Source organism: Anopheles moucheti, chromosome 2 (assembly GCF_943734755.1).
Source record: "Anopheles moucheti chromosome 2, idAnoMoucSN_F20_07, whole genome shotgun sequence".
NCBI classification, from domain to species: Eukaryota; Metazoa; Arthropoda; class Insecta; order Diptera; family Culicidae; genus Anopheles; species Anopheles moucheti.
The window spans coordinates 64195131-64210184 of NC_069140.1; the positions used below are offsets into that span (position 1 = coordinate 64195131).

At 47.9% G+C, this 15054-nt stretch overlaps 1 protein-coding gene across 1 annotated transcript; it reads right to left on the minus strand.

Annotated features, from left to right (window-relative positions):
• On the minus strand, positions 1-9980 carry LOC128297204 (histone H3-like). The gene is made up of 2 exons (XM_053032808.1): positions 9582-9980; positions 1-411 (listed from the first exon to the last, which is right to left on the minus strand). The coding sequence occupies exons 1-2, from the start codon at positions 9978-9980 to the stop codon at positions 1-3; spliced, it is 810 nt and encodes a 269-aa protein (XP_052888768.1).
• Between the last annotated feature and the right edge of the window lie 5074 nt (positions 9981-15054).

Here is a 15054-nt window from a genome sequence, read left to right on the forward strand (position 1 = left end):
TTAGGCACGCTCTCCGCGGATGCGACGAGCCAGCTGAATGTCTTTCGGCATGATGGTGACGCGCTTCGCATGAATGGCGCACAAGTTGGTGTCCTCGAACAGGCCGACAAGGTACGCCTCGCTGGCCTCCTGCAGGGCCATCACGGCCGAGCTCTGGAAGCGCAGATCGGTCTTGAAGTCCTGGGCAATTTCACGCACCAGACGCTGGAAGGGCAGCTTGCGGATCAGCAGCTCGGTCGATTTCTGGTAGCGACGGATCTCACGCAGGGCTACGGTTCCCGGACGGTAACGATGCGGCTTCTTCACTCCTCCGGTGGCCGGGGCACTCTTGCGAGCAGCCTTGGTGGCCAGCTGCTTGCGCGGAGCCTTACCTCCGGTCGACTTACGGGCAGTTTGCTTCGTACGGGCCATTTCACTGGTTCGGCGGTTTTATTAGTGGAACGTAAAGACGTCTGTGTTGTGTCGACGATAGGTTCGGAATGTGGGTATGCGAGGCCAGATCGTCATTTTTATAACCTCGCTCCACGCACACACATACTCCGATCCGATCGTGTACCAGTGGTGTGAGAGCGTGTGCGTGTGCTGCGGGTAAGTGTATAAAAGAGCGAAACATTGTGCGTAGCCTTATTGTTACTCGTGAACTCTTGCACAGTACGGTTGGTACACACGGTACGCATCGACATCGAAATGACTGGACGAGGAAAAGGAGGCAAAGGTCTGGGTAAAGGTGGAGCCAAGCGTCATCGCAAAGTGCTGCGCGACAACATCCAGGGCATCACCAAGCCGGCCATCCGCCGTCTGGCCCGCCGTGGAGGAGTGAAGCGTATCTCCGGTCTCATCTACGAAGAAACGCGTGGCGTGCTGAAAGTGTTCCTGGAGAATGTTATCCGCGATGCGGTCACCTATACCGAACACGCCAAGCGCAAAACCGTCACCGCGATGGACGTAGTGTACGCGCTGAAGCGCCAGGGTCGCACTCTGTACGGTTTCGGAGGTTAAACCCGCCAGCCGACGCACGTTCGACGCTCATCTCAACAAACGGTCCTTATCAGGACCACACATTCTTTGCATCAAAATATTCTTTCCTATGATTCCGATCGCTATGAAGTGTGTCGTTCAACGTAAGGTTGTGAGTCGAATCCTTAGCCTCATCTACCGTCTATGGGGTACAACTGTGTCCCGAGGTAAACGTATCACGCAGCCGAGCGTCTTCGAAGCCAAGAAGAAGAAGAAGAAGCGATGAGCATCGCGTCGATCCTGTGGACGGTTCAGCTACTGTGAGTGTGTCAATACTCCGTAGTATGATGAACGTGCTACGGTGTTCGGGAATGTGTGTGATGGCACAAGAATCCGCAATTCAACTGTATTATGTAGTCATTTTATTGCAAAGCTAAAACATTGACCGTTTTAAAACCAATTGTGAAGCATTTCACACAATTGCTAGTCTTTTTTAAAACAAACATTAAATATTTCACGCATTTGGGCAGCGAGCTTAATTTATTTCATCCGAAAAATAGAAGAATTATCTGAAAATTATCGCTATACAAATTTTAGTTGGAGGCGACTCATAACGTTTCCATGGTAACATTATTTCCAACACCCTTGGATCAAGTTTTTAAGTGGAGCGTTTTGATTTCCCAGCTCTTCTTTAAACTGCTATCTTTCAACGCCTTCTATGATTCCCTCGCCAACAATTTATTTTTCCATGCATACTATGATTTTACCAAATGGAAGTTTTTTACACGGATCGACGTCCACAGACGCGCAATTTGTGAATGTTTTTATGTGTTGTCCTTGGGTATTCGCGCGTTTTCTTGCATTTTCAGTCGGATCCTTTACAAGATTTTCAAAAAGATTTTAATTTTGGTCGGTGATACAGAACGGGGAACGGTTTCTTAAACGACCTATTCGAGCCGTACCCCCGTACGCAGCACTCACTTCTTCTAAGAGGTCTGAACCTGCCATTTCTGGTTTTCTGTATCTTTATTTACCCGAAGCTGGATAGTCAGTCCTGAGTACGGGTGATTGATCCGGATGGGATTTTTGTCAGGTCCGATCGTGTGAAGATCGCTAGGGTCGCTACCATCAAACCACCGGGCCGCTCCAACGCTTCCAAGTGCCAAGTGAGCGACTCACTATCCTGATGAATACAAATCAAGGAAGACCAGAAATGGTCGTTCAATCCACGAAAATAGCAGCATTATTTTCTAAAACAATACCATGCTTTACAGTAGCTTATAAATATTTTAAAGTTAAAGTTTACTGCTTGATTCGCTGCAATTTTTCATGTTTTATTTTTCACTAAAAGAAATGCGAGATTGTTTCAGGAGTAATTGCTGTTGTTGTGCTATGTTGTTTACTTCTCAGTTTAAATAGAGAAATTTTTATCAAACCAGGTAACCGAGAAGATTTTTAGTAGGGTCAATATTTTTTTCAAATCCTCTGTATTTCAATAACCCATGACACAAGCACAACATCAAGAGATATTGGCCAGCAAATTCTGGGCCTTTTAACTTTATTTACCCGCAACCTGGATAGTTGTTCCTGGGAACGAGGGATTGGTTGGGTTGTAATTTTGTACCGGTCCTATCTAAAGAAGACTGGCGCCGCTACATCTGATTAAATGGCACCTTATGAAATTTAAACATGTGTGTGTCTGTTACTGGAAAGACATGACTCAAATATACTGTCTGTGAGGAAAAAGTTAGAAAAAAAAACATGGGAAATCTGTGGTACCTGAATGTGGATGGCTACTTAACCTTAGATATATCCAATCAGTTGCTTTTATCTGATTGTGAAAGACGTCGACTTTCGACGAAATTATGTGCGATGCCTACGAAAAGCATAAATGCATAGCAAGCAACTGGGGATCTGACGCAAAAATATTAAGAAGTGCTTCATTGTAATTTAGAATACTCATGTTAAAATGATATGTTGCATATGATCCAGATGGGAGCTGCACGCAAACACGACGTGACGTATATTGTTACGATACATTTCATTCGTGATAAATGACCAAGGTTCGGGACTTATCAACCACTAAGATCAATATATATATATATATATCAGACTAAGAGAAGAACGAAGTCATCAAGGCTCAAGGTCTGTTAAAACTAATAACAACAACAAAAGCTCAAAGCGACTTGGAATATGCTTTGCCAAATAGGTTTTTATGAGAGCCAAATGGGCCCGAGGTGAGAAATTTGATAATTTATTAAACTAAATAAAATAAAATTAACAACATCCTCCAATTGGGAAGAAAACCTCTTTTTAAAACATCTTTGAGTTTGCGTACACAACAAAATTCTGTTGCACAGCCCTGTAACCGGGCCGATTAGATAGTCTGAAAAAAAATTATCTGAAAATGTTACAAAACGTAATGCGTAAATTAGTGGAAGTATAGAGATTAAATATTTCCAAAATGGGTGGGGGCTCGCGTTGCCATGCGTATTCAAATCAAAGGTCGGTTTTTTCCTTCTCGCACGTAATCCTGTGTGTGTGTGTGTGCATGCTGAGCTCGTGCCAAAAGTTATCAGGAAATGTGACCGCGTACACGGCGATCGGTACCGTTAGGTGGAAATTTCCACTAAAACGAGTCTCCTCTTGTCGCCACCGAGTGTGCGAGCGAGAGGGAGCATCGGTTGACAATTCGCAGAAATTTCGATCACCAATGCAGCACACAAATGAAGAGCGCACGCTTCGTTCGTGTGTCTGGCCGGCTAGTTTTAAGCAGCGCACCTATTTCTGCACCTACGTGTCGTACTAACTAGCGAAATATGTTTCTGTTTTAAGATCTAACATGAAATGTACCACCAATCCTGCATTTTTGTACGCATATACTGTATCTATTCTGAATTCACATACGTATCCTTCGTTGCTTTCACTGATTGTACGGTGATAATAGCATACGCAAATGGATATGTCTGTAGTGGAATTGCAAAAATGTGTGGCGACTTCATATTGCTTCGTGCTTTGAAACGATTGTGTGCGATTGTGTAGCGAGAGTAGTGAGACAGAACCACATTTGCGCGAATAGTAGTAGTAGTGGTGGTAGTTAGCGAGAGAGATCCACTTTCGGCACTCTCGTTCGTATGCTGAAGGTAATTAGTAACCGAATGTCCCGAGCTCGGCACAGTCCTCGTCGAACAGCCAACTGGAACAGTTGGTCCGCGCGCGTCGTCAATCCGGATGTATTAGTGTGTGTAAGTGCGTGTAGTGTTAAAAGTAGTGTTGAACAGGGGCCAATTTCAAGATGGCGCCGGCTCATTTTGTCGTCCTTCGCGAACCAGCAACATCGAGCATGTCGAGCATGAACAAAGAGTGCGACGCTTAGTCGAGAGACAGAGAGGTAAGAAGCAGTGCGCGTACGGCTAATCCTGCGCAGGATTGGCATTAAAAAGTGCGGGTGGTAAAATGGCGGAAGAAACGCGCGTGTGTGTGTGAATGTGCGAAAAGCGCTTCGCGGGACGGTGCGTTAATCGCGACGGTGCCTCGCCCAGTGCGTCGGGCGGAGGGGCAGCGAAATCTTCCACGGGGTTCGCCCCAAAAATAATTGTTTTTATAAACATAGCTGTTGCTGCTGCTGCTGCTGGTGAAATGTGCGTATGCGTGTGCGCGGAAAGGACGATGGACAATCGCCAAATCGCGACGGTGTTTAGGTGCGTGGTGCGTCGGCCCATCCTGCGCAAGATTACCGCCAAAAAGGCGGCTTTTGCTGGTGAAATGCGTGCGTGAAACGATGCACGAACCGCGACGGCGCCCAGTGCGTGGGGCAGCGAAATCCTCCGCGGAGTTCGCTAAAAAAAAACTCTTTTAAAAAACAAAGTTGTTGTTGTTGTTGTTGCTGCTGCTGCTGCTGCTGGTGAAATGTGCATGAGCGTGTGTTCGGAAAGAGGACGATGAACAATCAAAATCGCGACGGTGTTTCGGTGCATGGTGCGTCGACCCATCCTGCACAGGATTACCGCCAAAAAGGCGGCTTTTGCTGGTGAAATGCGTGCGTGAAACGATGCACGAACCGCGACGGCGCCCAGTGCGTGGGGCAGCGAAATCCTCCGCGGGGTTCGCTAAAAAAAAACTCTTTTAAAAAACAAAGTTGTTGTTGTTGTTGTTGTTGCTGCTGCTGCTGCTGCTGGTGAAATGTGCGTATGCGTGTGTGCGGAAAGGACGATGGACAATCCAAATCGCGACGGTGTTTCGGTGCGTGGTGCGTCGGCCCATCCTGCGCAGGATTATCGCCAAAAAGGCGGCTTTTGCTGGTGAAATGCGTGCATGAAACGATGCACGAACCGCGACGGCGCCCAGTGCGTGGGGCAGCGAAATCCTCCACGGGGTTCGCTAAAAAAAAACTCTTTTAAAAAACAAAGTTGTTGTTGTTGTTGTTGTTGCTGCTGCTGCTGCTGGTGAAATGTGCTTGAGCGTGTGTTCGGAAAGAGGACAATGGACAATCCAAATCGCGACGGTGTTTCGGTGCGTGGTGCGTCGGCTGCGCAGGATTACCGCCAAAAAGGCGGCTTTTGCTGGTGAAATGCGTGCATGAAACGATGCACGAACCGCGACGGCGCCCAGTGCGTGGGGCAGCGAAATCCTCCGCGGGGTTCGCTAAAAAAAACTCTTTTAAAAAACAAAGTTGTTGTTGTTGTTGTTGTTGCTGCTGCTGCTGCTGGTGAAATGTGCATGAGCGTGTGTGCGGAAAGGACGATGGACAATCCAAATCGCGACGATGTTTCGGTGCGTGGTGCGTCGTCCCATCCTGCGCAGGATTACCGCCAAAAAGGCGGCTTTTGCTGGTGAAATGCGTGCGTGAAACGATGCACGAACCGCGACGGCGCCCAGTGCGTGGGGCAGCGAAATCCTCCGCGGGGTTCGCTAAAAAAAAACTCTTTTAAAAAACAAAGTTGTTGTTGTTGTTGTTGCTGCTGCTGCTGCTGGTGAAATGTGCATGAGCGTGTGTGCGGAAAGGACGATGGACAATCCAAATCGCGACGATGTTTCGGTGCGTGGTGCGTCGTCCCATCCTGCGCAGGATTACCGCCAAAAAGGCGGCTTTTGCTGGTGAAATGCGTGCGTGAAACGATGCACGAACCGCGACGGCGCCCAGTGCGTGGGGCAGCGAAATCCTCCACGGGGTTCGCTAAAAAAAAACTCTTTTAAAAAACAAAGTTGTTGTTGTTGTTGTTGTTGCTGCTGCTGCTGCTGGTGAAATGTGCATGAGCGTGTGTGCGGAAAGGACGATGGACAATCCAAATCGCGACGATGTTTCGGTGCGTGGTGCGTCGTCCCATCCTGCGCAGGATTACCGCCAAAAAGGCGGCTTTTGCTGGTGAAATGCGTGCGTGAAACGATGCACGAACCGCGACGGCGCCCAGTGCGTGGGGCAGCGAAATCCTCCACGGGGTTCGCTAAAAAAAAACTCTTTTAAAAAACAAAGTTGTTGTTGTTGTTGTTGTTGCTGCTGCTGCTGCTGGTGAAATGTGCATGAGCGTGTGTGCGGAAAGGACGATGGACAATCCAAATCGTGACGGAGTTTCGGTGCATGGTGCGTCGGCCCATCCTGCGCAAGATTACCGCCAAAAAGGCGGCTTTTGCTGGTGAAATCCGTGCGTGAAACGATGCACGAACCGCGACGGCGCCCAGTGCGTGGGGCAGCGAAATCCTCCACGGGGTTCGCTAAAAAAAAACTCTTTTAAAAAACAAAGTTGTTGTTGTTGTTGTTGTTGCTGCTGCTGCTGCTGGTGAAATGTGCATGAGCGTGTGTGCGGAAAGGACGATGGACAATCCAAATCGCGACGATGTTTCGGTGCGTGGTGCGTCGTCCCATCCTGCGCAAGATTACCGCCAAAAAGGCGGCTTTTGCTGGTGAAATGCGTGCGTGAAACGATGCACGAACCGCGACGGCGCCCAGTGCGTGGGGCAGCGAAATCCTCCGCGGGGTTCGCTAAAAAAATACTCTTTTAAAAAACAAAGTTGTTGTTGTTGTTGTTGCTGCTGCTGCAAAGATCAGAGAAGCAGGGGCGGTGTAGTGAAGTTGTTGTTGTTTCTGCTTATAGAGACTTTGCGACTTGCGGCGACATTCGTCTCTATGTAGTGAAGTGACTTGGTGTGTGGTGAAAATACTGTGCTGAGTGCACCGCAATTGCTTGAAAGGAGTGCGTGAAGCCGTGCGCTGCGCACTACTGAAGGTAAGATTGTGTTCCATATTCATTTGCATGCATGGTTTGGGGTTTCGTTGCTAGGGTCGATGGTGTAGTGATCAGCGTTAAGCGTTCAGCCCGATGCATCGCAGTAGGCGTCGTGTTTATTTAGAAAATAAGAAATATCTGCCATTAGGGCTGCATACAGGTGGGCTAAAAATAGACTGAAATATTCGGTGCCCATTCGTGGGCTAATTTGTTTCATTCGCATTGGGAATTTTCTTAACAATTGTTGCGCTTCAGACCCTCGACCAGGTACGGTACCTGTACAGGGCTCCTTTTGGGTGGAAAGTGGAAGTTATTTTTCCTTCGTAGGATCGGTCATTCCAGGTACGATAGCAGGTAGGCTGCTGGTGGGGCACTGCTTTTAGCTTTTCATCCATTGCTCGGTACCACCAGCACGGTCAGAGGAGTCTACTTCCGACCAAAGATTTTAAAACACGAAAAGTGATGACGTTTCTCAGGGGGTTTCCCGCATATTGCGATTGCTTGTGTTTTTTCACTGGATTTACCTTCGATTAGGTAATGCTGCGCCGGTTTGATATCAGCTCAGAAGAGATGGTCGAACAAACATCTTTTATGTAAATCGATTTGTCGCCCTGAAAAGGACGGTTTGTTTTGGGGGGGTTTGCAGAGAGATTGGGAGAAGCCTTAAGCCTTCTTCTCAGTCTTCTTTGGCAGCAGCACGGCCTGAATGTTGGGCAGCACACCACCTTGGGCAATGGTGACGCCGGACAACAGCTTGTTCAATTCCTCGTCGTTGCGGATGGCCAGCTGCAGATGACGCGGGATGATGCGAGTTTTCTTGTTGTCTCGGGCAGCGTTTCCTGCCAACTCCAACACTTCAGCGGCCAAGTATTCCATCACGGCGGCCAAATACACCGGTGCACCAGCACCGACGCGCTCGGCATAGTTGCCTTTGCGGAGCAGACGATGGATACGGCCAACCGGGAACTGCAGACCGGCACGGTTCGAGCGGGACTTTGCCTTTCCCTTCACTTTGCCTCCCTTGCCACGGCCAGACATTGTTGATAGCTTCGGTTTAGATGAGAGTGCGTTCGCAACGATGCTCACTGTTCGGAGAGTGCTTGTATTCTGAATGAAAATTTGAACAGGGTGCGATTAAATACCCCGAGTTATGCTGCCTGCACGCACTCAAGTCGAATACCCGAGAGTGATCCGAAAACCGGAATATAAACGAACCTGAGAGTCGTAGTTCTCTATCAGAAAGGTTTTGACTCTCCGTTAGTGAGCATCAGTGCGTGAATCGAAGCAAAATGGCCCCGAAAACCAGTGGAAAAGCCGCGAAGAAGTCTGGCAAAGCCCAGAAAAACATCTCCAAGTCGGACAAGAAGAAGAAAAGGAAGACCCGCAAGGAAAGCTACGCTATCTACATCTACAAGGTGTTGAAGCAAGTCCACCCGGACACCGGCATTTCGTCCAAGGCGATGAGCATCATGAACAGCTTCGTGAACGACATTTTCGAGCGCATCGCTGCCGAAGCATCCCGCTTGGCGCACTACAACAAGCGTTCGACGATCACGTCCCGCGAAATCCAAACGGCCGTCCGTCTGCTCCTGCCCGGTGAGCTGGCCAAGCACGCCGTGTCCGAAGGCACGAAGGCTGTCACCAAGTACACCAGCTCGAAGTAATTCGAAGCGTCGAAGCGCAGTTCGTTCGCATCTACCCAAACCGGTCCTTTTCAGGACCACAAAACGCATCCATACGAAAGATATATTTCTGCTTGACATTCCCTCTCACACGGTGGGCAAAAGATTAAAGTTTAAATAAAATAAAGCATAATTTTCGACGCGTTCATGTGAACCCGTGAGCGGAAAGCAAAGGGGCGCGGGTACAAAACACGAGTTGGCACGAGAAGAAGAATGTTCCGTGTCTCGCACAGTGTAACAGCATCGGAAGCACATCTTCTGACGATCGATCGCCAAACGGTCAATCGAAAACGCGTCTTTTGACTTTCTGGGCTGCCCCTTATTTCATTTTGCTTAACCGGCCGTCCAGGCCTGCCATTGCTGGCTTTCTTTGGCTTTATTTACCCGTCGGACAGAAAGTCGATCCTGTCGTGTGAAGATGGTGTGTTGCTCATCGCGTAAACAAACGTTTTTTCGACACACGCAGCTTTTGTTGTACCCGGATACGGTCACGGGCTCTCTGCACCGACCGGGCGACATAAACGCATACGAAATTGTTTCAATACCATCACCACTAACGAGCCACTACGGACGGAAGAAGGTACGGACAAATCGACACATATCTTTTTGGTTAACATTTGTGGTGGTCCTGAGAAGGACCGTTTGAGTGAAGCCCCTCGACGATCGATGGAAGAGGAGCCCCGGGGGGGGGGATACGGGCGAAGATTTAGGCACGCTCTCCGCGGATGCGACGAGCCAGCTGAATGTCTTTCGGCATGATGGTGACGCGCTTCGCATGAATGGCGCACAAGTTGGTGTCCTCGAACAGGCCGACAAGGTACGCCTCGCTGGCCTCCTGCAGGGCCATCACGGCCGAGCTCTGGAAGCGCAGATCGGTCTTGAAGTCCTGGGCAATTTCACGCACCAGACGCTGGAAGGGCAGCTTGCGGATCAGCAGCTCGGTCGATTTCTGGTAGCGACGGATCTCACGCAGGGCTACGGTTCCCGGACGGTAACGATGCGGCTTCTTCACTCCTCCGGTGGCCGGGGCACTCTTGCGAGCAGCCTTGGTGGCCAGCTGCTTGCGCGGAGCCTTACCTCCGGTCGACTTACGGGCAGTTTGCTTCGTACGGGCCATTTCACTGGTTCGGCGGTTTTATTAGTGGAACGTAAAGACGTCTGTGTTGTGTCGACGATAGGTTCGGAATGTGGGTATGCGAGGCCAGATCGTCATTTTTATAACCTCGCTCCACGCACACACATACTCCGATCCGATCGTGTACCAGTGGTGTGAGAGCGTGTGCGTGTGCTGCGGGTAAGTGTATAAAAGAGCGAAACATTGTGCGTAGCCTTATTGTTACTCGTGAACTCTTGCACAGTACGGTTGGTACACACGGTACGCATCGACATCGAAATGACTGGACGAGGAAAAGGAGGCAAAGGTCTGGGTAAAGGTGGAGCCAAGCGTCATCGCAAAGTGCTGCGCGACAACATCCAGGGCATCACCAAGCCGGCCATCCGCCGTCTGGCCCGCCGTGGAGGAGTGAAGCGTATCTCCGGTCTCATCTACGAAGAAACGCGTGGCGTGCTGAAAGTGTTCCTGGAGAATGTTATCCGCGATGCGGTCACCTATACCGAACACGCCAAGCGCAAAACCGTCACCGCGATGGACGTAGTGTACGCGCTGAAGCGCCAGGGTCGCACTCTGTACGGTTTCGGAGGTTAAACCCGCCAGCCGACGCACGTTCGACGCTCATCTCAACAAACGGTCCTTATCAGGACCACACATTCTTTGCATCAAAATATTCTTTCCTATGATTCCGATCGCTATGAAGTGTGTCGTTCAACGTAAGGTTGTGAGTCGAATCCTTAGCCTCATCTACCGTCTATGGGGTACAACTGTGTCCCGAGGTAAACGTATCACGCAGCCGAGCGTCTTCGAAGCCAAGAAGAAGAAGAAGAAGCGATGAGCATCGCGTCGATCCTGTGGACGGTTCAGCTACTGTGAGTGTGTCAATACTCCGTAGTATGATGAACGTGCTACGGTGTTCGGGAATGTGTGTGATGGCACAAGAATCCGCAATTCAACTGTATTATGTAGTCATTTTATTGCAAAGCTAAAACATTGACCGTTTTAAAACCAATTGTGAAGCATTTCACACAATTGCTAGTCTTTTTTAAAACAAACATTAAATATTTCACGCATTTGGGCAGCGAGCTTAATTTATTTCATCCGAAAAATAGAAGAATTATCTGAAAATTATCGCTATACAAATTTTAGTTGGAGGCGACTCATAACGTTTCCATGGTAACATTATTTCCAACACCCTTGGATCAAGTTTTTAAGTGGAGCGTTTTGATTTCCCAGCTCTTCTTTAAACTGCTATCTTTCAACGCCTTCTATGATTCCCTCGCCAACAATTTATTTTTCCATGCATACTATGATTTTACCAAATGGAAGTTTTTTACACGGATCGACGTCCACAGACGCGCAATTTGTGAATGTTTTTATGTGTTGTCCTTGGGTATTCGCGCGTTTTCTTGCATTTTCAGTCGGATCCTTTACAAGATTTTCAAAAAGATTTTAATTTTGGTCGGTGATACAGAACGGGGAACGGTTTCTTAAACGACCTATTCGAGCCGTACCCCCGTACGCAGCACTCACTTCTTCTAAGAGGTCTGAACCTGCCATTTCTGGTTTTCTGTATCTTTATTTACCCGAAGCTGGATAGTCAGTCCTGAGTACGGGTGATTGATCCGGATGGGATTTTTGTCAGGTCCGATCGTGTGAAGATCGCTAGGGTCGCTACCATCAAACCACCGGGCCGCTCCAACGCTTCCAAGTGCCAAGTGAGCGACTCACTATCCTGATGAATACAAATCAAGGAAGACCAGAAATGGTCGTTCAATCCACGAAAATAGCAGCATTATTTTCTAAAACAATACCATGCTTTACAGTAGCTTATAAATATTTTAAAGTTAAAGTTTACTGCTTGATTCGCTGCAATTTTTCATGTTTTATTTTTCACTAAAAGAAATGCGAGATTGTTTCAGGAGTAATTGCTGTTGTTGTGCTATGTTGTTTACTTCTCAGTTTAAATAGAGAAATTTTTATCAAACCAGGTAACCGAGAAGATTTTTAGTAGGGTCAATATTTTTTTCAAATCCTCTGTATTTCAATAACCCATGACACAAGCACAACATCAAGAGATATTGGCCAGCAAATTCTGGGCCTTTTAACTTTATTTACCCGCAACCTGGATAGTTGTTCCTGGGAACGAGGGATTGGTTGGGTTGTAATTTTGTACCGGTCCTATCTAAAGAAGACTGGCGCCGCTACATCTGATTAAATGGCACCTTATGAAATTTAAACATGTGTGTGTCTGTTACTGGAAAGACATGACTCAAATATACTGTCTGTGAGGAAAAAGTTAGAAAAAAAAACATGGGAAATCTGTGGTACCTGAATGTGGATGGCTACTTAACCTTAGATATATCCAATCAGTTGCTTTTATCTGATTGTGAAAGACGTCGACTTTCGACGAAATTATGTGCGATGCCTACGAAAAGCATAAATGCATAGCAAGCAACTGGGGATCTGACGCAAAAATATTAAGAAGTGCTTCATTGTAATTTAGAATACTCATGTTAAAATGATATGTTGCATATGATCCAGATGGGAGCTGCACGCAAACACGACGTGACGTATATTGTTACGATACATTTCATTCGTGATAAATGACCAAGGTTCGGGACTTATCAACCACTAAGATCAATATATATATATATATATCAGACTAAGAGAAGAACGAAGTCATCAAGGCTCAAGGTCTGTTAAAACTAATAACAACAACAAAAGCTCAAAGCGACTTGGAATATGCTTTGCCAAATAGGTTTTTATGAGAGCCAAATGGGCCCGAGGTGAGAAATTTGATAATTTATTAAACTAAATAAAATAAAATTAACAACATCCTCCAATTGGGAAGAAAACCTCTTTTTAAAACATCTTTGAGTTTGCGTACACAACAAAATTCTGTTGCACAGCCCTGTAACCGGGCCGATTAGATAGTCTGAAAAAAAATTATCTGAAAATGTTACAAAACGTAATGCGTAAATTAGTGGAAGTATAGAGATTAAATATTTCCAAAATGGGTGGGGGCTCGCGTTGCCATGCGTATTCAAATCAAAGGTCGGTTTTTTCCTTCTCGCACGTAATCCTGTGTGTGTGTGTGCATGCTGAGCTCGTGCCAAAAGTTATCAGGAAATGTGACCGCGTACACGGCGATCGGTACCGTTAGGTGGAAATTTCCACTAAAACGAGTCTCCTCTTGTCGCCACCGAGTGTGCGAGCGAGAGGGAGCATCGGTTGACAATTCGCAGAAATTTCGATCACCAATGCAGCACACAAATGAAGAGCGCACGCTTCGTTCGTGTGTCTGGCCGGCTAGTTTTAAGCAGCGCACCTATTTCTGCACCTACGTGTCGTACTAACTAGCGAAATATGTTTCTGTTTTAAGATCTAACATGAAATGTACCACCAATCCTGCATTTTTGTACGCATATACTGTATCTATTCTGAATTCACATACGTATCCTTCGTTGCTTTCACTGATTGTACGGTGATAATAGCATACGCAAATGGATATGTCTGTAGTGGAATTGCAAAAATGTGTGGCGACTTCATATTGCTTCGTGCTTTGAAACGATTGTGTGCGATTGTGTAGCGAGAGTAGTGAGACAGAACCACATTTGCGCGAATAGTAGTAGTAGTGGTGGTAGTTAGCGAGAGAGATCCACTTTCGGCACTCTCGTTCGTATGCTGAAGGTAATTAGTAACCGAATGTCCCGAGCTCGGCACAGTCCTCGTCGAACAGCCAACTGGAACAGTTGGTCCGCGCGCGTCGTCAATCCGGATGTATTAGTGTGTGTAAGTGCGTGTAGTGTTAAAAGTAGTGTTGAACAGGGGCCAATTTCAAGATGGCGCCGGCTCATTTTGTCGTCCTTCGCGAACCAGCAACATCGAGCATGTCGAGCATGAACAAAGAGTGCGACGCTTAGTCGAGAGACAGAGAGGTAAGAAGCAGTGCGCGTACGGCTAATCCTGCGCAGGATTGGCATTAAAAAGTGCGGGTGGTAAAATGGCGGAAGAAACGCGCGTGTGTGTGTGAATGTGCGAAAAGCGCTTCGCGGGACGGTGCGTTAATCGCGACGGTGCCTCGCCCAGTGCGTCGGGCGGAGGGGCAGCGAAATCTTCCACGGGGTTCGCCCCAAAAATAATTGTTTTTATAAACATAGCTGTTGCTGCTGCTGCTGCTGGTGAAATGTGCGTATGCGTGTGCGCGGAAAGGACGATGGACAATCGCCAAATCGCGACGGTGTTTAGGTGCGTGGTGCGTCGGCCCATCCTGCGCAAGATTACCGCCAAAAAGGCGGCTTTTGCTGGTGAAATGCGTGCGTGAAACGATGCACGAACCGCGACGGCGCCCAGTGCGTGGGGCAGCGAAATCCTCCGCGGAGTTCGCTAAAAAAAAACTCTTTTAAAAAACAAAGTTGTTGTTGTTGTTGTTGCTGCTGCTGCTGCTGCTGGTGAAATGTGCATGAGCGTGTGTTCGGAAAGAGGACGATGAACAATCAAAATCGCGACGGTGTTTCGGTGCATGGTGCGTCGACCCATCCTGCACAGGATTACCGCCAAAAAGGCGGCTTTTGCTGGTGAAATGCGTGCGTGAAACGATGCACGAACCGCGACGGCGCCCAGTGCGTGGGGCAGCGAAATCCTCCGCGGGGTTCGCTAAAAAAAAACTCTTTTAAAAAACAAAGTTGTTGTTGTTGTTGTTGTTGCTGCTGCTGCTGCTGGTGAAATGTGCATGAGCGTGTGTGCGGAAAGGACGATGGACAATCCAAATCGCGACGATGTTTCGGTGCGTGGTGCGTCGGCCCATCCTGCGCAGGATTATCGCCAAAAAGGCGGCTTTTGCTGGTGAAATGCGTGCATGAAACGATGCACGAACCGCGACGGCGCCCAGTGCGTGGGGCAGCGAAATCCTCCGCGGAGTTCGCTAAAAAAAACTCTTTTAAAAAACAAAGTTGTTGTTGTTGTTGTTGCTGCTGCTGCTGCTGCTGGTGAAATGTGCATGAGCGTGTGTTCGGAAAGAGGACGATGAACAATCAAAATCGCGACGGTGTTTCGGTGCATGGTGCGTCGACCCATC